Source organism: Cyclopterus lumpus, chromosome 18 (genome assembly GCF_009769545.1).
Source record: "Cyclopterus lumpus isolate fCycLum1 chromosome 18, fCycLum1.pri, whole genome shotgun sequence".
Taxonomy (NCBI): domain Eukaryota; kingdom Metazoa; phylum Chordata; class Actinopteri; order Perciformes; family Cyclopteridae; genus Cyclopterus; species Cyclopterus lumpus.
In genome coordinates, this window is record NC_046983.1 from 14,916,930 (window position 1) to 14,944,165 (window position 27,236).

The 27,236-nt window shown below is 42.7% G+C and overlaps 1 protein-coding gene across 4 annotated transcripts in view; it reads right to left on the reverse strand.

Moving 5' to 3' along the window:
• rtn3 (reticulon 3) overlaps positions 1 to 26,689 on the reverse strand; it is a 26,760-nt gene extending 71 nt beyond the window's left edge. The window contains exons 1-9 of one of the 4 annotated variants that reach the window (XM_034557385.1): positions 26,360 to 26,689; positions 19,671 to 19,718; positions 13,465 to 16,197; positions 7,137 to 7,344; positions 5,229 to 5,367; positions 2,864 to 2,933; positions 2,102 to 2,148; positions 849 to 907; positions 1 to 745 (exon numbers count right to left, since the gene is read on the reverse strand). The exon at positions 1 to 745 is cut by the window's left edge and continues 71 nt beyond it. In XM_034557385.1, the coding sequence (XP_034413276.1) occupies positions 697 to 745; positions 849 to 907; positions 2,102 to 2,148; positions 2,864 to 2,933; positions 5,229 to 5,367; positions 7,137 to 7,344; positions 13,465 to 16,197; positions 19,671 to 19,718; positions 26,360 to 26,447 (3,441 nt within the window). In that variant the 5' untranslated portion in view covers positions 26,448 to 26,689 and the 3' untranslated portion in view covers positions 1 to 696. Of the gene's footprint in view, positions 746 to 848; positions 908 to 2,101; positions 2,149 to 2,863; positions 2,934 to 5,228; positions 5,368 to 7,136; positions 7,345 to 9,695; positions 16,198 to 19,670; positions 19,719 to 23,480; positions 23,796 to 26,359 lie in introns of those variants that run through there. The other 3 variants (XM_034557383.1, XM_034557384.1, XM_034557382.1) reach the window with 3 other exon arrangements.
• Between the last annotated feature and the right edge of the window lie 547 nt (positions 26,690 to 27,236).

Sequence of the window (27,236 nt, forward strand, 5' to 3'; positions counted from 1 at the left end):
ACATACAGAAGTAGCTGTGAGATGAATGGAGGCTATCTCACCAACAGGCCGATCAGTAACAGCAAACCCGTTACCAGCCTCTAGAAAGGAACTCATATTAACAGCTGTAGATTAAGAGAGCAGGATAAGACTAGCCACAAGTACACCCAAAACATTTGTCTTTTTTTAATGTTTTTGTTTTCTTTACCTTTCCATCTTAAATGATCTGTTTGCCTTCAGGGAAATGCGTGGTTTTAAGTACAGACATTTGCTTGTTTTTGTGACGTCAACAGCCATCATCCACCCGCTGCTCGCTCAACGCGACGAAACCAGGTCATAGATTCAGTCTAGTTCACTCGACCCTGCCTCCGTTCCCCTGCGGCACGCCCGCAGACAAGTCGGGGTCCGCCGCGGTGCTACATCACTTCCTCGCTAGCAACACGCTTCCTGTCTGCACAGGCACAGTTCTTTTTAATGCTTGCAAGTTAAGCTGCGCAGTAGTTTTACATTGAATATCGAGTAGCTCAAGAGATTTTCTACCTAGCTAGGTTCAGTGTAGTAGGGTGGTGATGGCTGATGGACTAGGGGGTTGGGGGGAGTTAGACTGGGCAGGGGGTTATCTGGAGAGGGGTAGGAGAAGGTCAGGGGGCTCTAAAATGGTGATGGAGAGGAGGATGATGATGGTGGTGACATGGAGGCTTCTGATTGGGGGGTTGATCATTCAGTTTTGCTGCGCTTCACAGCTCCGGGAAGTTTCTCTTGCAACCTGTGAGACAAAAACAAAAACAAAAACAGGTGTGAAAAAGCTGAATGGGTGGATGAAAGCCACGTCTAGAACACACTCCTCACCGACCACTTGATTCACTTACTTGGCCATTGTGGTGTTGACTTGAGTGCGTATCACGTCGATGTACTGATCAATCTGGGTCTGGACGAGACGAAATGAGAGAGGTCAAGAATCATTTAGAAATGTTGGCCAACTAGTGAAACCTACGGGCTCCTATGAGCCTTTCCATCAAAGAAGGGAAACCGGTGGCATTAGTTAGTTAGACGGCAATAACATTTCTATTCGGTTTTCATTGGACTTTCTGGCAGATCAGAGATGCAGTAACGGTCACATTCGGAATTGTTCAGAGAGAGCAGGGCTGTGGTCATGTGACTGAGAAACAGAGGCCAATAGATGGAAACACTGGATCAGAGGACACGTCGTATGAATACATTGTTTCAAGCAGTCCACACTCTGAACCCTCTAAACCCGCCGGACAGATGGAAAGCACATTTTGTTTTTAAACAATCACCAAAACTACATAGTTCATACGAAGCTGTAAACTGTAATATTATCGTTAGATTTGAACACGTCATATGTGACAAACAGTTCCGTCAAAAAGCACAACCGAAACTAAGCTTAAAATTGTGATATAAAAAAAAAAAAAAAAAAAACGTTTCTGGACGGCAACCTCTGTAACGCAGCGACCAGGTGGCAGATTGGTAGCACGCAGCCAGGAACAAGCTACGAAGAAACATGGTGAGAAAAAGCTGCTAGTCGCCAGTTAAGGGATCCCCGTGTTCACAGCCGTGTGCAAGAAGCCAATCCCGGCTGTGTGGGTCGTAGCTGTGGCGGTCGTAGCCCAATCACACGTTGCGTTAGATTGAAGAAATGCTTGCGTTGGCGATTGGCTGTGAGCAAAACCCTACAGTCTACTTCTCAGCACAGAAAGGATCGATTGCAGGCAACGCTTGACTGGAGAAGTTTCGATGTTACTTGGAACTGCGTTATTTCGGTCCGATTCCCAGCCCTCAGATTGAGTATTAAAACATTCACGCAATCACCACGGGTACTTGAGTGGAAGCCTCCACAGTGACAAAGCCACTGTAAGAGACTGAGTATATTCCCCGAAACACAAAGTTCCCATTTGGCATGATGTGCATAGACGCGACGCTGACGGCCCCCTGATTTGCCCCGGCAGGGGGATGACTTCACATTCTCAGCAGCTGGAAAGCAACAGGCCTTCAGTGTCTGATGACGAGTGGAGTCATCCAGTGAGCTCACTGCTGCCGGGAATGTTCACTAACGGCTCATGTCATCTGATATATTGACGGGGACAGAGTGTCGCTCTCTCACCTTGTTCTTCTCGTAGACAGGAGGCACGGCGAAGAGGAGGATGTTAGCTGGAGAACACAGAGAGAGAAAGAGAGAGAGAGAGAGAGAGAGAGCATGTGAGGAACACGACAGAGTGAACACACACCAGTGGACTTTGGATGTTAAAGCAGATGCAGCACAGTTGATAGTCAGCCTTCACTCATTCTTTAAGCGGCAACTGTGCTCTACTGTGGCAGAAATGCGTCTTTACTCGGCCTTTGTAACCAGTGAGATCTTGGTACCAAAAAAAAAGCTTTATCAATAAATCCATCATTAGATTATTTATATTAGTAAGTATGTAAATAATCAGGAAATACTAAATGTTATTTCTTTTTTGAACATTTATTTCTACATTTACATAGTGATTTCTGGTGACTAAATTCAGATTACAATTTGTGCATGCTTCTTAGATTTAGATTTTATTGGAGTTTGTAGTTGGATTGAACATTATCCTGTTCTCAGTTTTCTCAGAGTGACACCAAATATACTTTTCAGCAATAGTGATTTCAAAACAAATACAGAAATTAAGGCCACATTTCTAATGTGGACCACTTTCATCGTGTCATAATATGTCGTTAGGTCTAGGTCTTCATAAAGGGACTGTGATGCGGTTTCGATTTAAGGTGGACTTTTACCACCTTTTACATTCAATATTTGGAATGTAAACATTTCAATGTGTCAAAACGGAAACAACCACTCTTTCTGAAATATGATGAATGTGAATGAGGTTCCCTCAGTGCTTACCCAGGATGAGAATGGTGATTCCATTGAAGACGGCTCCTACGTAGGTGAACAGCCACATGACCACAGCCAGCTGGGGAGTGAACAGAAGAGTAACTTAGAGAGGAGCATTCTAGGACATCATACAACCCTTCAAGTAGACCTCGTTCAGAGTGTATCTCCTCGATCACACTGGACATTCTTAAATCATGTCTTCATAGTGGCCAACGCAAACTAATAAAGGCCAGAAAAACAATTAATTAATTGTACTCTAGCTCTCATTGTAAATTCAGCACATACGATATGTCCAGCATCAGCAGGGTCATGACATACTCACCACTCTAGTTATTTACTAAGTATTTCCACTTTGAGATTTTGAATACCAGTTAAGTTACAGACAATGACATTAGGTACTTCCTGCGTATTTTTCAAAGTTAAAAGGAGACATTTTCAGACCGGAAGAACTTTTTCATAGTTCTAAGAGCCCGCATTTCTATTTTGTTCACGGCGAAAGAACTAGGAATGTTCACAGTTCTTAGAACACCATCGTGAGAGACTTTCTTTTACTAAATACTCTCTCAGCACAAGAGGAACCGCGAGTGACGCAAGTGTACGGGGACTGGTCCAACACATCAGACTGCGAACGTTAGCAAAAAAAGGCTAACAGTAACGTAAGCACAAAGGCTAACAGTGTCATTAGCATAACGGCTAACACAGTATCATTAGCACAAAGGTTAACACAGTATCATTAGCACACAGGCTAACACAGTATCATTAGCACAAAGGTTAACACAGTATCATTAGCACACAGGCTAACACAGTATCATTAGCACAAAAGGTTAACACAGTATCATTAGCACAAAGGTTAACACAGTATCATTAGCACAAAGGTTAACACAGTATCATTAGCACAAAGGTTAACACAGTATCATTAGCACAAAGGCTAACACAGTATCATTAGCACAAAGGCTAACACAGTATCATTAGCACAAAGGCTAACACAGTATCATTAGCACTTTTTGTATTATTATTTCATGTAAACAGACTTGTTTATTCATATATAATAAAAAAAGCTAAGAAAACTACTCAGCGTGTAGTTCTTTGGGGAGCTCCAGTGGGCAGATCTTCTCAGGATTCCCCAGCTGTATATGTGGACTCAGTATTTTTGCTGCTTGGCTGATAGAGATTAACAGTGATGGATGGTTACTATGATCCATTTAAAAATAAAGTGTGCAGTTCAGTCCTGGTATACAGTCTTGTTCTGTAACCTGTTTAACCTTTTTCATTCCTAAGAGTTTATAGAAGTGAAACAAAAGCAGGTGTCAAACAGCCCCCAATCAACCCATACGGGTGTTTCACGCAGCATGATGGGTGTGGACTGACTGAGCTGGACTATCAGCTCCCTGTTTCTCCTGTTAGTTTTTTTTACACTTTTTACCTTTCTTGTTTGTACAAAGTTTGGCGACAGCCTGCAGAGCTCTACGATCACCAGCCTGAGCCGTTTTAATCTTTCAGAATGAGGGTGTGATTGACAGGCTTTGACTTTCTTACGTCCACCTACAGCTCAGGGCCTTTTCATAACAATGGGAGGTTCTTCCTTGTGTTTCCAATGGGTTTCAGAAACTGGGATGTTTTGATACCAGTCATTATAAAAGGCCACAGGGGACCGATTGCCTGATGTTTACAAGTTGTTTGGTAGGCCAGTGAAGAAAACCGTTGTGAAACAGACCACAACAGGAGAGACTGATATTCTTTTGTGTTTATATTAAGAGATATATACCTTTTTATATGCCAGCGGTGAATCACTTTATAGTTTCAGTTCACTCTCCCTGTTGTCGTTTGTATTTGTCTATTTCCTCGTTTTTTATCATTTCCCTTCCGTGTTTTATAACCAAGTACATTTACTTAAATTCTAAACTGAAGTACACTTTTGCAGGACTTAACTTGGGCATTTCAATGTTATGTGTCTCTATACTTCATACTCAATTAAATAATCCTTGTTTGTCCTCTGAATGTGTTCAAATCCACTGCGGTGTTAAAAAATACAATATTTCACAATACGTTTAGAGAAATGTCCAAAATAGAAATTATTTCTGTCCAGACTTTTGATTCTTTGCACCTATTTTAGTTGTCTCTAAACAACTCTCATCCACAAATACAATTATAACTACTTGGGATTATTGTAACGGTACAGATCAGATTGGGACTATATTTGGACTGATTTCCCCCGGGAGAGGAGTTACTAGGACTATTACTAGTAATAGTAATTATTATTATATACTCTACTATCTTCATGGAACAGAGTGCGTAAAGGTTTCCATTAGAAGCAGAATAAATTAGCAGAACTCAGGATGACAGTGGCCAGTGACTGAAGGTCGGAGCTGCTCACCTTCAGGGAGTCCACGAGGTCTTCTACCAGGAAGAGGCGGCTCATCTGCTTCAGGGCTCGGTTGATGTGGGTCAGACTGGAGTCCACGTGCTTGCGGAAAGTCTCCGGGGGGATGCTGACATCCTTATCTATCAGAGTTCTGCAGAGAGGGAAGGCGGAGGGGAAGGTGAGACTCAATTGAGGCTAAGACAGAACTCGCCTCTGGGGAGCAGCTTTAACGAAGAAACAAACGGGAGGCTTTCATTTGTTTCTTTGTGGCTTAAAAAGAGAATAGGGCAACATCTAACTACATTTCCACTTTAAAACGCATATATGTTGCTACGTTTACACTGTGCGTCTACACTAGAGTTTAGAACTGCTCCCGAAGCCGGGTCAGTTTGAACACTCCGGGGTTACCTCCTATTGTGGACAGGTCCAACGCATACGCTTGGAAGCGATGGTGCGGACACTTATACTTGTTTGGGTCTTCGCAGTCCCGACGTGTCCTTTCTTGATTGGTCACACCCCGATCCCATGACTCTTTTTAGGATGAAAACAAAGCCAGGTCTGCCAGTGATTTGTTTCAACATGGATATGGATGTTATTGGAGCGATTAGCGAGCAGCGTGTCCAGCGGCGTTATCAGCCCTACGGAACAGACATCTGAACTCACGGTTTCCAACTTTGAGGAGTGATGGACACGAAACCTATTTTTTTATTAATGCTTATTTTGTTTTGCCCAACTATTGTGAAGCTTACACAGAAACTGTAAAAAAGAAACAAATGCATAAATACTCTCCTGTGCGACAGACTTCAGCCACCCGAGTGTGAGCACAGACAACGGAACCGAGTGAGACGTGTGCCGACCATATTTATTGACCCATAATCTAGTAAAACTTTGATTTGTAAGTGTTAATTTTAAAGTAAACATGTGTGTGTGTGTGTGTGTGTGTGGGAGAGAGAGAGAGAGCAAGACCTGCAGCTTTGTCTGAAAAATAAGACTTTTTGCAATATGTGTCATAGAGGAAGATCTTAAGTATGAATCATGACCTGTTATTATTAAGGAGTACTATAATACTAGGTTGTATTTTCTGTAACTAAGCCACCAATCTACTTCCCGTTTACAGCTGTCACAGATATGAAGAGCAACTTCCGGTTCTGCAAACATGAAGACTGCTGAAGCATATCATTCGCATATTATAAGGCGATATTTTCATTTGCACATTATTTAATTTTATTTAGGGTTTATTTAATTTGAAATGTATTATTTTGAATGTATCCATTTTATGGCCATTAATAAGCCTGACTTGAGCCTTTACATTTGTTCTTGTATTAGCTTGATTTGTTCCATGAATTGTTCCTGTTGGGCGTCTTGTTGTATGCGCATGATGAACAAATGTCTTTGTGATGATCAAACTGCATCATGTTTTTGCTTGTTCAACTCTAAGTGGATTTAATTTAGTTATTGAATACAAATCAAACCAAGAGGGAGATCAATTAGTTAAACCAATACGGTGTGTGGTGGCGGGGCGTGGTTAGGCTCAGCTGCAGAGGGGAATTGTGGGAGTGCGCTCAGGGAACGGTACCAGGTGGAGGCCTAATTGGCCTCAGCTGGGTCTAATGATTTGCTCTTTATAAAATGGCAGTAGGACGGAGGGAGGAGGGAATGGACGTTGCCGTGACGGGAGCAGAATTACGGACACAGGAGGGCGCTCAGGGGCAAGGCCGAAGAGCACGACTGTCTCCCAGCAAATAAAGATCGTAACCGAGTTTGAGTCTCCTGTGTCTCTGTGCTACGGGGGGGGAGGGTAACACGGACCCGTTACACGGTGTTACTATTGGAATGGGCCCCGGGCCACTTTGTACTTGAAAAGTTGGGCCCCGAGGTCAAAAAGGTTAAGAACCCCTGTTCTAGAGGACTTGGTCTTACTTGAAGGGGTGACCGTCGTTGGACTTCTGCACTGCCTGGACAACGGACTTGTAGATGCGGAAGGTGATGGTGACACAGAGCAGGGCCAGCAGGAGGTAGGAGGCCACGCTGATGAAGCTGAAGGCTGCCAGCGACAGCAGCAGCAGCATGGACAGCCCGAACACCAAGCCCGACTTCTTGGGGTCCCGCCAGTGGATCAGATCCTTAACTGCAAAGAGGAAGATAGAGGGGGGAGTGAACAAAATGAAGTTGTATATCAAGATGAAAATGAATGGCTCGTCTGAAAAAAGAACATGAGGGAAGACCTTTTCTTTTTTCATAAACATTTGTATTTATTTTTTGGGATACTGAATTTTTGGGATAAAATCTAAATGGTTTGTTTTAGGCAGCTCTTTATATAAGACGTTTTCAAAATAAAAGCATGGTCGTCTTTGCAGCCGAGGTAAATAAAAGCCCCATCAACTCGTGAGGTTTTGATGCAATGTATACCAGTACTAATTATTATACTGGTTGCTTCAATTGGACAATATTGGCAGCCGAGCCTGGAGAAAAATTTCCCTATAAAACATGAATATGCAAACATAAATCTTCTTCAGGCACATTGCTGTGGATGCCCGCTCCATGTTTGTATGCATGTCCTGTGAGGAGTCGTGCATGCAGAAGGGATGGCCTCTATACAAGACAGTTATGTAATGCTGCAATGGGCCGGCGCTCTCAGGCTGCCACGCCTTCCCTCTGCGTAGGGAAACGGCTGCATTTAAAAAAGCCTTTTGGAAGTGGGGGAGAAAGCACGTGAGCTGAAGCCTCGGGGATGGTTCAGGCTTCAGTGTTCCAGCTGGTTTAATCGGAACACACGTTATGTGGGACACATCACAGAAATAGCTATATACTAGCTAATTCTAGTTGTTTCTCAAAAGGACAAAGGTGCCAATTAAAGTCAGAAATGTAAAAAGCAGAAACAGATTTGTTACCAAAAGACTCAAATGTATATACATACTATGTACATGTGGGTGAACAGCACATTAGAAACCAATGCAATCCAATAAACACCACAAACTACGGAACTGACCACAAAGTACAGCGTGTTAAGTGGAATTAGGACCCATGCTAAGTGTCAAAGGGTTGGAGGTCAACAATTCCATTTCTGTTGACCACGCATGCAAGCTAGTGGCCGTCAAGTTCTGTAGTAACAGACCCTAACGCGCACGCTGTATGGAAAGGTCTCTAAGGCACATTCTTTGGCATTATGTAGAACACCACCACATGCTCGTCTGACTCCTCTACAAAATAAGCTCAGCATGCTAAGAGCTGAACCTGTGTTAAAGAATGTGAGAGAAAAGCAGCAGCACGGCTGTGGGGCTCACACCGAAACAGAAAGAACGCCATTGTTCCTCGTTCCATCGGTTATGGCTACAATGAGACGGCATGAAAATGTCATAACTCCCGCAAACAACACCATTTTCACCGATCAAATCAGGTGGAAACATTCGGGGATATGTGGATTCATAAAAGCCCTCGTCAAAACAGTTATGAAAACATTAAACTGCACGATGGGCAAGCTGGAAACAAAGTTGACTTTTCTGGAGATGTAATGTTTTCCACTGACAGCAACAATGAGCAGGGTTTCCTCACCAGGGGGGGGGGGGTGTGCTGCCAGCACCCAAAAGGAGGCAGTGAGAAACATCCTTCCTCCAGACTCGCAACCACACACACACACACACACACACACACACACACACACACACACACACACACACACACACACACACACACACACACACACACACACACACACACACACACACACACACACACCCTTCAATGAATAATGTTTAGTGTGCCTACAAAGTCCCTCAATGAAAACAATATACACATGTATTTAATAAAAGAAAAAAGAATGTGTACTATTATTTGAATGCTGTTGGCAGCCTGTGGGCGGGCACGCATGCACGCACAAGAAGTGATCATTTCTTTTGAGAGGGATTGTTTGCTCATGCAGCTAAACACACTGCCCCAATTGAGACCACTGGCACACTTTACCTGCTTTATCCTACATTACATTACATTACATGTCATTTAGCTGACGCTTTTATCCAAAGCGACTTACAATAAGTGCATTAAACCATGAGTCCAAACTCAGAACAACAAGAATCAATCAAGTACAATTTCTTCAATAACGTTAAACTACAAAGTACTATCCGTACGTGCCGTTTAAGTGCTACTAAAGTGCTAAACTACAAAGTGCTATCGGTAAGGGACATTTAAGTGCTACTAGAGTGCTACTACGGCGCTACCTTCCCTATTCAAGGTATAGTCGAAAAAGATGTGTTTTTAGTTTGTGACGGAAGATGTAGAGATTTTCTGCTGTCCTGATGTCAATGGGAAGCTCGTTCCACCAATGAGGAGCCAGCACAGCAAACAGTCGTGATTTTGTTGAGTGTTTAGCTCGTAGTGACGGAGCTAAAAGCTGATTGGCAGAAGCCGAGCGAAGTGGACGGGCTGGGGTGTACGGTTTGACCATGTCCTGGATGTAGACCGGACCCGATCTGTTCGCAGCACGGTACGCAAGTACCAATGTTTTGAAGCGGATGCGGGCGGCCACCGATAACCAGTGAAGGTCGTGGAGGAGCGGAGTAGTATGACATCATATGTTCTGCTTTAGTACACTTTCTGATGTTTTAGGTCTCTGTCATGATTCAAATCCACACGCAATGTAAAGAGCAAATGTTAAACTATTTGGCAGAAAGGGATTGTTGTGAATAAATCCATAGGCATGCTGGTCCATGTCATCCGAGTCCAAGCCATCTGTTGTTTTGTCTCAAAGGACAGACAACTGGGCACTATAATACATAATTATGCCTTATCCAATCAGAGAACATTCAGGACAGATGTTCTTCTGAACTGGTAGTGGACCTACAGCACACGGCACTTTATCACATTGACCAAATATTCTGTCAGTTACTGTCTAGTGAAATAAAGAAGATGAATGCAGGGGCTAACAACTCAGTCTCCTTTTAACTCTGGTTTGGTCTCCACCATCTAGGGCTGGGTATCGGTACGAGATACCTTGAAAAAGGTATCGACCAAAATGATCCGGTACCAAGTAGTATCGAAACTTCAGTCAAATGATACCTGCAATCAATCATTATGTGCCGAGATCGAGAAAAAAAAAAAAGAGTAATATTTGTAAGATTTACCCGCAGCCAATCACCACAAGCACTCTTCGGTTTAATAGGACGTGTGATTGACCCAAAACCGCAAGAGACGGGATTGCCTACACATGGTTCTCAACATGGAGATCTTTGAGCCGGTAGCTAGAAGCTACCGCTGATGACAGTGCAAAGAGCTCCAACAACGAGTAACAATGCTGACAGCTAACCGTGGAACTCAAGGAGGGGCCTTACACGTCCACCTTATCAGCGGTAACAGCTGTATGAGCGCAGTGCAGAAGGGTGACACACACACAGTATCGGTATCATGAAGGGTACACCTATTGTAATTATTTAGACGACATCCAGCCCTTTTCCTCACATGCTGAATATTGCAGTAGCTTGTTGCCAACTGTGGTTGCCTGCTGTTCGATGCTGGGCAGGTAGTGTACAGTGGGCTTATCAGAGCAAAGTTATTGGGATGGAAAACCAAAACAGTGACTGGTAGCCATGATACATTATGAGCAGTGTGATTAATTACTGTTCCAATGGCATATATGGCAATAAGACTATTTTAAGTAACAAGCCATTAAGCCTGTTCAAACCTTGCTCTACTTTTGATGTGACCCCAATACATATACTGACTGAAGTTTTTCATTGAAAAACTAAAACAAGATGACCAACAAAACAGACATTACAGGTCCATGTCAGATAGCTTAGCAGCACAAATGGAATGTTGTATTTTAACTAATTGTTGACAGCTTGACAAAGTCTGCTATTAGAACTAGCCCACAAAGAAATTTAGAGGATCACGTTTGCCAACACTGTGGATTTCACTGACGGATGGCCGGGATAGAATTGGGACCAAAAACTTGAAATGCGATGCAGAAATTGTCTAGCATATTCCACATGACGACAGGCACACCAACTGAAACAAACTCCCCCGCCTAATAACCAGAGTTGTGGAGCGGCACTGCAGAAGAGCACTAAAATAGCTCAAGCTGGCTGGAGGGGGAGGATTCAACAACACAGGCTCCTCTACAGAACCAGACACATAAACTGAGCTTCCTCTTCAACACTAAATCATTAATATCTCAATTAGGAAACATGTACATGATGTGCACAGCTAACAAGCTTGTTCAAGCACAGAGCAATGAACATGACAGCATGTATGCTGCGGCTAGTAGCTCTCATATAATCTATTCTTTGTTTATTACTGGAGAACTTATGGCATATGACAATACATTCAACAACATCGGAAAAAGAAACTTGGGGATTGGATTAAGTGCAGTGGACCTTGAGAAGATCACTGCCCACGGCTGACCAACACAGCAAGACCTGCCGGTTCAAACACCACTGCCAGCGGAGTCGACTGGCCCAGAAGAAGAGCGGAGATAGAAGCTAAGCTAACCCAGCAAGGACCTATGGCTACTCCACTACCTAGCCTACTCCTGGCTGAATCCTTGAAAATAAAGCTGAACTTTCCCATAGTTTTCTGGTCGCCAGAGCACCAGCACTCTGTTCACTGGTGTGCCAATTTAGGCTAAAATATTTAACACATGTAGACGTACCACTGAATGCGTCAGGATTACTGTCTGCATACCAGCCTGTGTGTGGAATGGAGATCGGGTTTGCAGAGAAGGGGAGGTTCCTGCAGAAATGTCTAATGTAACTGAAAACTAATACCCACCAGTACTTTGCCCTTGCTCTGGTCAACTTCTAATGGAAAGTAATAACTATCACTGTATGCTGTGATGCTTAGAAACAGGCTGGTTTGTATCAGCTGACAAATAAAAAAACATTTTTGGGAAAAGTACAGCTAGACATAGACGAAGAGGAAAATTGGACAAGTGAGTACTGAAAGACCGGACAGCAAACCAATTTCCCAAGATGGCATCTTGCCTAAACCCAAGAGTGATTTACGACAACAAATAATTAGAGAGTTATGAAAGTAATTTTGCATGATTTTGTTTGCCTTGTCATGGTCTTCATCAGGTGGGCTGTGGAAACTTGCATCAAGACAGAAACCTGACACTGGGGATTGACTGTACCCCGTGACTTCCAAGGTTCTTGCAAGGCAACACTTGGGCGCCATATCTAAACCCCCACTCTGTCAATGGACCACTGCCAAGCTGTAAAGGACAGAGGGGCAGGAGAGGGTCCAAAGCTCAAATGATCACTGGACCATATGCAGCCTTGGTGTCAATAGCACACTACACTGGTTTGGATACTATAAGTGTGACAACTGCAGTCTCTACAGATTTAGTATTTAGTATACTTTAGTATTCAAATAGCCCAATGACTTTCAAGGCAGTTTTCTGTAACTAGCTACTTGAAATCATCATAACTTTGAAATGTCATTGTACATTACATGTAAACCCAAAGGGTGGTTTCCTTGGACATTTAGAGGTGCTTCTCTCAGTGAGCTGTATCTGTAGTCCTTATTGAATCACCTCCTTTTTTGCATTTTGTCTGCACATATCATGCCATAATTTGCACTAGTTACTATGGGTTGTAGGATTGGCACATGATTGACTGAATCTACAAAATAAGAGGATTCTCAAACAAAGCTAAATATTGTTAACTGTAAGTGGTTTGGAAGACATGGGACATGTAAAAGGAGTTAATTTTTTTTAGTCGTAGTAAAATGTGGTAGACCGGTTCTGTGTATGGCTTAATATCAAACCGGTTTGACAGTTCCTTTTGAAATATTGCTGGCAGATGTTGGCCAATAAGTAGCAAAAATAAGCACTTTTTCTATTCTCCACACAATAACTTCATCACTTTTCATGTGTTTGAACAAGTAAAAGGCCATGAATGCCGACGAAGGGACACCGTAGGGGAGTGTGAACTGGTAAAGTAACTTTTGAAATTAGATGTTTTCGACTTTGTTTATTTGAAGCATACTAAGGCCTTTACGCTCTCTTAGTAGAAGTATATGTGGCCACTATGTATCAGGGGACACGCTACACTCCACAGACCGACAGAAGGAGAGGGTCGTGAAGGTCTGTTTGCAATAACAAAATGGGTGTTTTCTACTTGCCATAAAGCCTGTTCCTACATGTATACAATATGTAAAAAAAAAGCAGGCTGTCACAAGGTGCAAGTGAGAAAATAGGTCGTATTGAGGGGACTGCATGAGGTCAGCAGGCCTACTGCCCATAAGAAAGAAGTGTTACCTGATAAGTGGGTTAGTATTGCTGTCAAGACATGCTCAGCAAGATGATAGGCTTCAGCCACCCATTCGTCGATGGCTTCTACCTCTTTGGAATACGTGCTGTCAAACACTTGGTTGCTTTGGGAACATGAAGGATTAGGAACTGCGGCAAAGGAAGAAAGCTGTGTAGATGTCGCGCTGGGTTTAGCTTTGCTCTGGTCAGGAACCCTCGAATAGAGAGGCTCCACCTCTTCCTCTTCTTGACTACTGCTCAACTCTTTGAGAGCGTTGATAGTAAGCCGTTCTTGTTCAAGATCCATCACCATGGTTGGAGTAGACTGAGAAGGAGGCATACCGGTTTTGCACAACTGGTTATTGCAAGAGACAGCTTGGTGTGCGTCGTCAGGTTCTTCATCCTGCCTTGATTTCAGGCACTCTCGCATGAACTCTACAAAACTATCTGTAGGCTCAGACATTACGCTGCCTGGGGCAATACTTTCTGTGTTGCTTGTTGAGTTAGGTGCATGGTGGCCTGCTTTAGTGTCCTGCTCGATCTTTGAGGTGGTTTTCTGTGCTGGGAGGAAGCTGCCATTTGCCATGTTATCTGCAACAACATCAGTGGTCATTTTCCCAATCAAATTTTGCTCATTGATGCCACTTTGGGTCTCGCTTTGGAAAGAGGAATATGGATCTCTGGGATATTGAGATGGCTGACCAACTGGCTTGGGGAAGGCGTCGTCATCATTTCCTGAACTGAGATCGTCCAGATTTGGACTATCTGCATTCAGTGGTTCAATGAGGATTTGAGAAGGATCAGAAAGAAACCGCTGCTTAGCATTGTTGAACCCTTTGTCATCAATGTCATCCAAGGGACACGATACATCATAATCATAATCAAATGATTGTCTGTCATATATATCATCTTGCATGAAGCTAGTGTTAGAACGAGAAGCAGTCTCCATGTAAGCATCCTTTGCAGCTGTGTTGCTCTTTTCATCTATCTTGGATTGGGTACAAGCAGTGGTTTCCATGAATGAAAGACCAGTCTTGCAAGGTTTGACCAGGATCGCTTGTGCTTCATCTGACCACTCGTCATCATTATCTGGAAAGTCCACTTCTTTGTTTGTGACTTTGAAAGTGGAAGGTTCATCCTTTACTTTACTGGAGGTGGTCTGTGATTTTTCAGATTGGGTTTGATTGGATTGGGCCTCAGGTTTTGATAATGATTCCTGATTTACTGTTTTAGGTAAAGATGTGAGTATGTTGTGTTTAGGAGAGTACTCAGCATCAGAGTCCACAGGTGAGGATGGAGGAGAGTAGCCTTCCATGAATTCTGTTTCTAAGGGGCGTGCTTTTGGTAGTTCATTTTTTCCATCATCCGGCTCTGGGGTTTTTGGAGCTTCTCTAGCAAGTTCTTTTACAGCCTCATAATCCTGATCTTCAAGCTCCATTTCCATCTCTTCTTCACTGTAATTTGGCTCATCGGTCTCAATAACATTTATTGTAGGAACCTGCATTAGCTTCCTCTCAGACTTTGGTGGAGGAGGCTCATTTTCCTCAGTGGCCAGATTGGGATTTGCAAAAGCAAGAATAGAATCATTTGAAACTGCTGGATCAGAAGACGCAAGAAGAACAGATGCAGTAACAGTGACACCATCTTCAATGACAGTTTCGTCTGACTCTCCTGAGCTGTCCGCTTCGCTTGGCTCTAGGGGCTCCAGATCTCCGGTCCACATGATCTTCTTGTCATCTGAAACATTGTGTTTAACGTCCATACCAACTGGTGGACAGACAAGAGGATATGGGGCGTCAAAGTCTGCAGGAGGTGCAGGTAAAGCTGGAAGCACAGAATCACGATTTGATGTAGCCTGGGCACCCAATTTCTCTTGCTGATCCCACATGTAGGCTGTTGGCAAAAAGCTGAGGTCAAACTCAGACTCTTCCTCAACACTTGACTGCTTCTGTCCATCACTGAACTCATCCTTCAGTTTTGTAGTCTGAGCTGAAAAATCCATGAAAGCAGCAGGGACACCAGCAAAGGCAGCAGGAGTATCAGTCCCCTTCTCCTTCTTTGATGTGATATTGTCAGAAGTCAGGGTGCCTTTAATTAAATCTACAGCATCAAAGTCTGGCACAGGAGGTACATGAGCCTTCATCCACTCTTCGGTTTCTTCAAATTCATTCACTTGTCTTAAATCTCCAAGTATTTCAAAAGGGGATTCTGGTGACTCCTGATCAGCTGAACCATCTCTTTTTTGGACAGTTGGTGTCATTTTCTCAATGGTAGATTTTGGGATCTCAGCGAGAGGGGTGTTGGTGAAAGACTTGAGGGTGTCGGTGAGAGACTTGGGGGAGTCAAAGGGAGATTTGGGGGCATCAATGGGCGATTTGGGGGCGTCGATGGGCGATTTGGGGGCGTCGATGGGCGATTTGGGGGAGTTGATGGGCGATTCGAGGGAGTCGATGGGCGATTTGGGGGAGTCGATGGGCGATTTCTCATGGTGGCGATCTCTGAAGTGAGCGAAACCTCCATCACTTCTAAAATCAGGATCCTTTTTTTTGGCAGCAAGAGCTTCCAGTGCCTTTATTCGTTCAGACACAGGAGACGTCTTTATCGGGGAATCCAGTTGTCCATCCGGTGGCCCTGCTTCACTCCCGTAATTACCGGGGGTGAATGAGCCAGGTTGAGAAGGAAAGCGGAGGGATGTCGCAACGCCTTCGCTGGGCTTGTCAGAGCCCAGGACCACTCTTTTGTCTGCATTGGCGCGTATGAAGAACGACAGCGAAGAGGAAAAAGGAGGGGAGGTCATATAAATCACAGTAGTACCCTAACTCTAAACTCCCATGCACTTCTAACATTATATAGCAAGGCCTTAATGTTGCAGCCCAAGCATTCATGCATTGCACCATGGAAATATAAGATTCATATAATGGATCTTCCTTTTTGCATGCCACTCTTAAATACTGCACAAAGTAGCCATCAGGCAGCACTCAGTATGGCAACTTAAATGATCTGAATGATCAGATGAAGCAGCAAAATAAACTAAATCTCACTGATCTCATCACTATGGTGAGTATAGCAGCTGTATACATGCTATACACTTGCAGGCTTTTTGGTAGGGTTCTTATTGCTTGTTTGTGAACAGTATACAACATTTTATAAATTAATTTGTCAGTCACTATTATGTTTGAAAAGATTGTTTTGTAAAATGCTCTCAGTTAAAATAAATATGGTGATAATGTGTGATATTGTTTGATGTAAGAGACAACAATAAAGTATTAATAACAGCTACTTCATGAGAGCTGCCAATCGGGACTCCTTGAACACAGAACACCATGGAAGGTTACGAAACTGAAGTAACAAACAGGGATAAGATAGAAAAGGCATCTCAAAAAACAAGCCAAAGGTCAGAAAGATAAAAACTGCCTTTACTTAAACCCCAAGGCCTTTTTTTTTTTTTTTACTGTAGCATATATTATAATTAGGGATGTCAGAATACCAGAAATGTAGTAGTCAAGACCTGTGAAAGTAAATAATTCTTGATATCCAATTCGATGCCACGGTAAAATACTAAAACGAAACAAACAGCTTAAGACAGTTGCATAGGTCTTCACTCTGTAATATCTATATCATATTGCCATGACAATTACCCACTGAACTGCCGATTCAACACATTTCGTCTAGAGTTCTGCTACCGACCTGAAGGTTCCCAACAAAGTACCCCCTTGTTGAATAAAGCTCCGGGCTCAGATGACATAGAGCTTCTTTATTTTCATATTCAATTTGTTCAGACATTTCTTTTTCTCTCTCTGACTCTGCCAATTTTTATGTGCATGTGGCAAGTTGATGTCCATCAGGTAAAGGGAAGAAGACAGTGCTGAGACGATGCATTACATTAACCTGGTAAACAAACACTCAGAAGAGTTGCACTCTTTCGTTGTGGTCGGTTACTTGCTACATAATTAGCATGTGTTAACTGCCTCAAAATTATGTAATGTTCCGATACCAAAATGATGAAAAATATGCCAAAAAGTTAAGATAATACTGCTGTCCCAGTACAGTTAATCAGGTAATTGGAACACCACCATTTCCTCAGCCACACAGCTGAGGAGGCGTTTATGGTCACCATGATGGTAGGGCCCACCTCCCAAGCCGTGTGGCCCCTGGCTATCCTGGAGGCCACCGAGTTCCAAAGATGTTCCAAGCAACCGCTCCAACAATCACATAATGCCTTTTAGCGCCAATGATCTCCCATGTCACCCAACATCGAGGCATTGCGACTGGGAATTGGCAGCTATATTAGGATGTGAACATCAGCTGCCCAGCTCAACCTGCAACCCCAACGCCTGACCAGCTAGTTTAACCTTTACTCAGCACACAATCTTAAAAACCTAATTTCCAGAACCACTAGTATTGTCTAGTTACTGCAAGGTCCAGATTTTTACTACTTCAATTGTTGCTGTGTTGTCAGCATGATCCCATGAGTCCACCCCTCCCTGACTCTGCATAGACAGACTTTTCCTCTGATGGCCAACTGACTGGTCCACTTTGTCTTGAACTGCCACCTCCCTGCCCCCACAATACATTTCCTTGTTAAAAGTAGGCCACATGAACAAACTTTCCATCTTGCCAACAGTGTTGTAGTCCCTTTGGCTCTGTACTGATAAAAGAATTCCCAAACTAATTCTACCTCGGGTTCGAGAGGGACTATAAACTATAGTTCATGAGTGGCTTTATGACTATGCTTCAGATAAAGCCGTCAACATCTTTGCTTTGTAACATGCCAGGCATTGACTGTGAAATCCCAGGAATTAATTTACTGAAGTCAGATATTCTTGCTGAGAAGCAGAAGAGTCCGTAAGAGTTCAAGTTCCACATCCCGCCCCGTCATTCCTCACTTACGAGTGACTAGGTCGGATGCCTGTGACTTGAGTGTATAATGGTTATACATGAGACTAAGAATACTTTGTAGCTCATGGTATCATCTAACCTAATCTATGTATTTCCTAAATCTCTAAATCACTACTTTTACTGCGTATCATTTGTTCAAACAAGTATAAACCTCGAACACTGATGAGAATCACAGCACAAAAATTAAAAATAAATTAAAAAAAGATTGGGAAAATAAAGAAACAAAACCGATCAAAGAAAACCTACTACTTAATGCTTAAGCGAGGATGTGAGACATGCACAAAGCCTACAAAGCCAGAAGCAGATAGTGGGGTGGAGGGCGAGTGAGCAGCCACAGGCGATGGCCGGCCCAGGCCGCTGGGCGGTGGATGATACCTCCAGTGCCACTCATCCTCTGGGGCCCGGCTGCTACTGCGGCGGAGAAGAGCTTGGGCTTGGATACTAGGGCAGCAGGAAGCTGCTGCCCCCCCCGAGACACCAACCTGATCCATTTTTAGGTTTTTGCCCTTGTGCGCACAATGTGAACTTGAACTTCGCTGCTTTCTTAAAATAAGGTGGCAATCTTGGGATTATCTTGAACCTACAGTGAGTGCTGCTGACCTAAATAATGCTTGTGAGCAGGCGGTAAAAAGAGAATTGGATCAGATTGCTAGCAGCTGCAGAGGGGTGACGCTTGGTGTGTGAAAAGATTCTGGTTAAAAGTGAGGAAGAGTGAACGGACCAACACTCGTTTTGATCGGTGCTAGTGACTGCTGACGCCACCAAGGCAACTGAGGCACGTGATCCAAAGTGTACCCCATATGCAAATATCTGTATGAGCATCAGCTGCTCAGACTATAGCTATGCCCGCAGCCATACATTAAACTAACAATGTCACCTGTCAATAGGTCAAGATGGCTATTTACAGCATGCGCTGGAAAGGGTTCATCTCAAGTTACAGCAGGGGTTGGGGGAGGTGACGAGAATCATCAATACCATATGTCATTTAGAGCAACAGGAGCTGTGATGCCTGGCTAACTTACAATTAGTGCAGCAACTGATCGTCAGCAGTGTTGGAAACAAATGGAATAGCATGACAAGGTTTATAGGAGGAGGGGCGGATAAAGGCCGGTCGAGCTGGGAAAGGAGCTGGGGGTTAGAACCAGAGTTCATCCCGTTGCTGGTTTCTCAGAAGGTTCGTATTTTGGTTGGACTCTGGCGAGCAGGAGAGGGGCACTAGAAAGAGGCATGAAGTAGAGCGGTACAGCAGCAGGCCAGCGAGAGTACAGGACAGAGGGTGAGAGATGGCGAGCAGCGTAAGCGAACCATACACTTGCCTTGAGGAGACTGAATGAGAGATACAGGCGAAGAGGAAAGAAAGGAATCTGAAAAAATAAGGACAGAAGAATGATCATCCTAGAAGAGGAAGACAATAAGTCCTATCCACTGAACCCATTCAAAGGAAGAAAAAACAAGAGTTAACTTATCCAGCCTTAACAACTCTACATGCTATACAAAAAAACTACTTTAGATAAAGACCAGAAAATATTAACGATAACAGAGTAGCCCTATTCATATGCCATTTGTTTACTTCAGTAAACCTACAATAACTTTAACACATGCACTTACATTTGCTATACAGGAAAGACCAAGACAGTTTAATTCAGGAGCAGACAAAAGCACTTCTCACTTTGCTATAAGGCAAACAGTAATGCTTCCCACAAATTAACTACAACCAAAAGACCATTTTGTCTTTAGTACTTCCCCCAGGACTTATGTAACTACCATGGAAAGCAAAAATTAAAATATTTGATGGGCACTAAATGGACAACATAGGGATGCTAATTGTCCTTGTTTTCAGATAGGTGACCCTCGTTAACCAATCATCAACTCCTAACTGACAATGAGTGTCTTGCTGCAGTTGAAGTGCTAACAAGTCACCTGCTGCAACGATAACCAATGCACAAACCGGTGAAATCCATCCTTTATCACCAGCTACAGAGTATGAGCCAAACAGGCATCAAGGTCCTGGTTCATCAGTCAGGACGAGTTAGCAACTACAATGTTGCGTGTATCTTTGTGGATTAATGCAGCCACTTTTACCAGTAGGTCTCCACCGCATCAATTAGTTTAGCTGCAAGGTTGTCGGCTGTGCATCGGCCTGGCATAATCTGTCAGAGTACTGCAAGGCCGGCCTAACTTTAGCGATCGCCCGGTCGAGAGAGAGAGAGAGAGAGAGCGAGAGAGAAGGGGCGCGTGTGAGTATGAAGTTAACATTAAGCGCTGTGAACGTAGCAGTGTGTGTGTACGGCTCAGTTGTCGTGAATAAATGCTACATCGCTTCAAGACTCAAGCTAAGTTCAAGTGTCTTATTTGCCAGCTGATGATTAAAGTGAAGGGGGTTATCAACAAGTTGGGCCCAGGCCTAATTAAGGTAGACTAGTTATTCCTATTTTAGTGACAAGTTTTGTGTAGCTTTTCAATTTTCTTTTACCGTTTTAACAGATTCAACACTGCTTAATTCTTATCGCAAGTCAACGGTTAACTAACAACATCCCCAGGCCAAAAGCCTCATATACAGCATCAAATCATACGGTGTTCTTCCATTTTTGGTATCAACAGTGTGTGTTTGTCCACTTCCTGTTTCAACATGACGATGTCCCAGGATGCACAAAAGCCAGCTCCACAAAGAAATGGTCTTCCCAGTTTATCTTGAAGAACTTGAGTAGTCCAGTTTCCAGGGAGAAGAGGAGGTCATTAAGGAGCTCACGCCTCATTCTACGTTTGGTTGGGAATGCCAGGAGATAAATATCTTGAGTCATGGGTAAGGACTGCAGATGTGTTAGAGTTTCAGGTTTACAAAGGGAGGGGCAGGGGGTGGTTACACGCTGGGTATGTTGGGGTTGGTGTGCCCTTGCAGTGCAGCATTCCTTTTCTCAGATTCATGTGGCTGTTACCGTGTGAACACACCACACCTTCACTTGAACCACAATGTCAACTCTAAATCTAAATTGTGGTTCCACATTTTTTAAGTTGGTGCATGGTGTATTAAGTGAGCTGAGAGAAGATACAGGCTGCTAAATAATATCTAGACCTGAATGTGAACAAAATATAATATAATTCACATCCCTGATAAATATTGTAATTCAACAAAACTCACAGCGTCGGGTAATTTAAAGAATTCATTTAAGAATCACAAACAGTCAACAAATCTGCACATGCATGTCAAGTTAGGTGAAAAAAAAGAAGTATGTTATTATGGAAAAGGATATTTTCTGTAAAATGCTGGCAAACCCACTAACATATGCATGTAATGGTGTTTTGAACCGAGAAGAGAGAAAACGAAGCTGAATGCATGAATGAGACATAGCACATTATAAGTTAGTAGAAATGTCCAACTGTGTCAGCCCCACTGGCTGACTTAAGGTGTCCATTTGTAATATAATGATGGCTTTGATGTCTTTACGCCGCCATGTTGTAGAAACATTTTGGTCTATGGGACAAGAGTTTAACTGCCTTCCATCAGTGTAGAATCCAAGTTCTTCTTTATTAAATCTGCCAATGAAAAACAGTGTGGAGGGAGTTTTGCCAGCGTGGCCTCAGGCCCCTCTGCTCGTGGAGGTGATGGTGCAGAGCGGGTCTACTGCCATGCCTGCCCTTGCTGCTCTCGCTACCCAGTACCGTCTACCCATGAGGGCTATCTGATTGCCTCTGTGACCTCAGTGATGTGGTCCGCTCCAGCAGGGAGCGGAGGAAGGAGGCCGTCTCTTGCGCAGGGAGAGAGGGGGAGGGGGGAGAATCCTCTTTACCTTACTGAAAGGTGGGGTTGCCTCCAGTAATAGAGAGGTTAGCGTGCTCATATTAGAACATTCCTATGAGCACAGAGACAGCTAAAAGGTCAATGAAAATTATCAAATGTGTCTGCAACAAACTGCGACACGATGATGATCTTTGAGAAGTACCTTTCACAAAAAGAAAACTCCACTGTTTCGGATTGTGCGATTACAACCAACGCAACACTACGCAGATTGATTCCGAGGCGAACTTCCCCTGAAAATCTGATGCAATGTAGTTTGAGAAATAACTACCTCGTTTTGAAGTGTGCCACTTCCTTTGTGACTAGAGTCAGAGTCACTCATCAGGCACAGCTACAGACAGGTGCTTGAGAGGCGGGCCGGGCCATCTGGTAGCAGCGACGTCCACCGACTAGATAAACCTAGTGTACTTTACTACTGAACATACTGGACAGTACCAGGCCTGTGGCAATATACCACGACACTTTAGTATTCAGTAGTAGTATTTCCAGAACCCTGTCGTACTCTGTGCTGAAAACTCTCTTTTTGAGAGGAATGATTGTTAAGCAATTATTTCCAATTAATTTGTTAAGCCGAGGCGGTTAAGAAGAATGGAGGACGCTCCAGAGTCATTTTCTGCGTTTCTTATTAAGGAGACTAGTGGCAGGTCCTGAGTCTGTTAACTCCAATGGGAGAAATAAAAGTGATCACAGATTATGACCACCCTTTTTTTTGCCACAATCAGCTATGAAAATATTGGACCCTTTACTTGTCTAACGTTAGCCAAACTGTGTCAAGATTTTAAGCTGACAAGACAGGAAGGAGGATCTGTGATCAAGTTATCATCATTACAAATCCACACTTCCTGTAGCTGTTTCACATTCAAAGCCAGTGGCAGGTTTTAATGTGAAATATATGTTCAAGAAGTGTTGAGTTTTAATGAGTAGCTTAACCGATTTTTTTAAAAGCAAAGTAAAAGCACCGTAAAACTAGAGAATGATAAACGCATTTCTGTTGTTGCACTGATAGAGTTAGTGCTACATTAATTAATAACTAATTAAAAACAGGGAAGCTATCTTCAGGGAACTAGGCCGTTTCCTGGATCTCTGTGCAACTCAAGTAAATGGCTATAAATAAATATATAAATAATGCTAATTGAAAATGTAAGGATCTTGACTGCTCTTCCTGTCCTTTAACACAGCTCTGCACAACCTTTTTTGCGCCAGGGACCAGTTTGGTGTCAGACAATATTTTCATGAACTGGCCCTCAAGATGTGGGGGATAAATATTATGAAATAAAATGATACGACTGGCATAAAAACAAATATAAAGTACATAAAAAATACAACTCACCATTTGCGCTGAATGATTGCACCATTCACGTGAGAATCACATGTAGCGATAAACACGTATTTGAAGAAGGACTCCTGATATTGTCTTTTAAAAAGCATCTTTCTTCTTCTTGGAAGTCTTCTGTCTCCTCATTGGGCCTTTTCCCCTTTCCAAAAAAGCTCTCAAAAGACGTTTGTTTACAAATTTGTACTCGCTTGTGGGCTTAATTTTTGGGGTAACGCTGTAATGCTGTTCATTCTGTACACATGACATCTATTCATCTGTCCATCCGGGGAGAGGGATCCTCCTCTGTTGCTCTCCTGAAGGTTTCTTCCCTTTTATCCCTGTGAAAAGTTATTTTTGGGGAGTTTTTCCTGATCCGATGTGAGGTCAAAGGTCAGGGATGTCGTATGTGTACAGATTGTAAAGCCCTCTGAGGCAAATTTGTAATATTGGGCTATACAAAATAAACTGAATTGAATGACCGAAATGAGCTGCTTGACATTTGTCCAGTATCTCCAGAAAGGATCACCACTTGCCTCACAAAATGGGTTTTGATGAGTTATTCAGTTTGAAAGTGAATTCTACTTTCTATTTTGATGTGTTCATTCATTGTTAAAAGATTTCCTTGTGCCTTTGTGTCATAACTATTTCTACATACAGTACTTAAAGAGGTTTAGGAGACACAGACGGATGTATCCGGTCATTTTTAGAAATAAAACATCTTTCGGACCGTGATAATAAATACAATATTTTATACAATATTCTTTCTGTGCGGCCTAGTAACAAAGGACTGGTAGTTGGCGACCACTGCTTTAACAGATGCATTACCGCTTTTACATCATAGTGAATGTCAGATCAAAGCAACACAGTGAATATTATCAAATCTTTCTACCTAATAAACACTTATTACTGACATGAATACATAAATCATTAATGGTAGATGATTTCACAAAATACAAATATCTTCATTTTGTTGGTCTTAGGTCAAATGAAAATTAGTCCACTCACTAAAATACATATTTCTTAAAATACAAAAGTTGAAAAAAATTACTTCCAAAGTATTTTTTGTAGGAAGATCCAAACACTGTCTTTCCACATGACATGGAAGCAGAGAAAGGCCCAAAGCCCATATTTTGCAGTGACTCAGCAGTGATGTAATGACTCAAGTCAATGTCTGTCTTGGCATGTTTAAGTTTGGTCAGGGCTGCCAGAAAACTATTAATTTTTACAGACATCTTTCCTGGGTTCTTCCTGAGAAATTGGCAGACAAAAACTAGCTGTTGTGCCCGTGTAGTTTATGCTACCGCTGTGTGCATCACCTACCAATTAATTAAACACACAGGGATGGAAGTTTAGTGAATAAACTCCGGGCTACAAAAAAAAACTATCCTGCATCAGATATCATCAAGCACCAAAATGTCCAAACTTGCTCATGGCTGCTAATTTTGTGGGACTAATTATAATTTGGTCAACGTTGTCAGAAGTTCACATGATTCAAAGCATAGGAAATAATGGTCCTGAAAGCTTTCTGATGGGAATGTATACGCTTCCTCTCGTGTCCTAGTAGCTTTCTAGTAATCTTTGATTTCATTTTAGCTTTCCTATCCTTAGTGATCTCAATTCTAAAGACCAAATCGAAACTCAGTGAAGCATCACATGCCACACCCAGAGGACGCCCATGACCACGCATGGTGCTGGAAACCTTCAAGGCCTCCAATCCCTTTGATTGACAGAACATTGCAGGTGAAGGATTTTTAAATGGCTCACATGAGGTGGCTGACTGAGCCATGGAGTTTAAATCAGAAAGCTTAACATGCTGCCACATACACGCTGTACACACAGACAAAACCCACACAGATTGTGAAGCTGCTACTCCCTCAAACACAATAAGCTGTCAATTGGCCCCTTTGTTTTGAATTAGGCCCGTCTGGGCTGTGAAACCTGAATTGTGGAGGTGACAAGTATCGGACAGAAATGAGTGATGGTAAAGAAGCTCCTCAGGCTGGATGTTTTGTTCATGACGAGGACACAAAAGGGCAGTGCGCCTTTAAGAGGTGCTCCCTTCACTGCCAGTTACCCAGTAACAATGCATCTGCAGTGCAGAGCGTCGCAACATTTAGCAGCGATAACGCTTTGTCACCCCAAACCTTATTGTAAAAACTGTCATGCAATGTGCATTTTGCTTGTCAACAACCATACCCACCGCGTAGGACATGACGCAAGGCAGCATTAACAGTCATTGAGATGTATATTTAAATTCGGTTAAGACCAAATGCATTTAGAAGCAAGTATATTAATGTCTTTGTGTTATCCCCACCACCCCCCAAAAAAAGAAAAAAATACATTAGCCCTGCTAATCACGCGTTCTCCCCGTGGATTGATTAGTCTCCTTCGGAGACATTGACGCCTATGTAATGTGAAACGTAAAGCCATTATTCTGTGTTGCGTTGCTTGGCTGGCTGAAAAAAAAAAAAAATTATATATATATATATATATATATATATATATACACACACACATTTATTTATTATGCTCTACGTTCGCGATAAGACAGCGGCGTGCAACGTAACCGGAGGCCGGTCAAAGCCACATAGGACATGGAGCAGTGTATCCGGATAAGTTCACTACCACAGGTGTTTCCAATTATAGTTTAAACAAGCTTCATCAAGCACACACAGGCCGACAACAGACAGAATACAGGAGAAGCGTTTCTACATGACAGCGTAACAACTTAAAGTTGAATTATTGCCTTATGGTATAGACGTAACTTTAACCTATGACATCCGTAATGTCTGGGATTAAAAACGAAACACCTATGGTTTAACAGTAATTAATGGGAAAACAATTGGTTAAAATTGACATTTGACTAGCTAACTTTACGTGAGGCTATTACTTACCGGATAGCTTTGATTCTTTAGCAGCATTTTGTCCATCGGCAAGCCCCTGCGACGATGATATCTTGTCGGATTGAGTCATTGGATCCATTTTACTGTAGTTTCAAAACAACTGCACAAAGGCGATGAAATGTCTGGCGTCTCTATTTAAATGGTCGGTTACTGTCCTTTGAAGACGTTTTTTTTTTTTTGTCGTTTGACTTTCCTCAAATTTCCCCCAAGAGCCGGACTCGGATCCGCACCTTAACGCAACGTCCGAGCACTGACAGATCAGCAGAGATGGAGGGAAACAAGGAGGACTATGGAGGAGGGGAAAAACCAAACATGTCGGGCTGGGAGACGTTCAATGCCTCCGTTCAGGCTCCTACATCTCAAGACCAACGCGAATGAACACGATCAGGGATTAAGGACAATAACATACACATTTATATCACCAATTGCCTTTTGTTGACTTGTATGACATTCTCTCTGCTCTTTGAAAACATATAGACCTTTGTATCACTAAAATCCAGCTGTTAGTATTTGTCTTTTTGTTGTGAAGTTCATAAGCGATTCAGAAAAATTCGATAGCAAGTGAAGGCAACACAGAATATTCTTGAACACACCGTGTTATCGTCTGTTCATACCTGCTCTGAACAAAAGCAGGATTTTAATGTTTTTTGTTATAGGCTGCATTAAACAAGTGTGGAATAAATTACATCAACATATGTATACCAAACAATTACGAGATACATTATTGATTGAATGCATACACTGGTGTGTGTTTGAGTTGTGTAACAAAGCCATATTGACAACTGTTTTAACAATGATGACGATGCAGTGACTTCACGGGGACATTAGCATTGTATACAAGTCGAAACTGTGTTTTAATGTAGCTTGT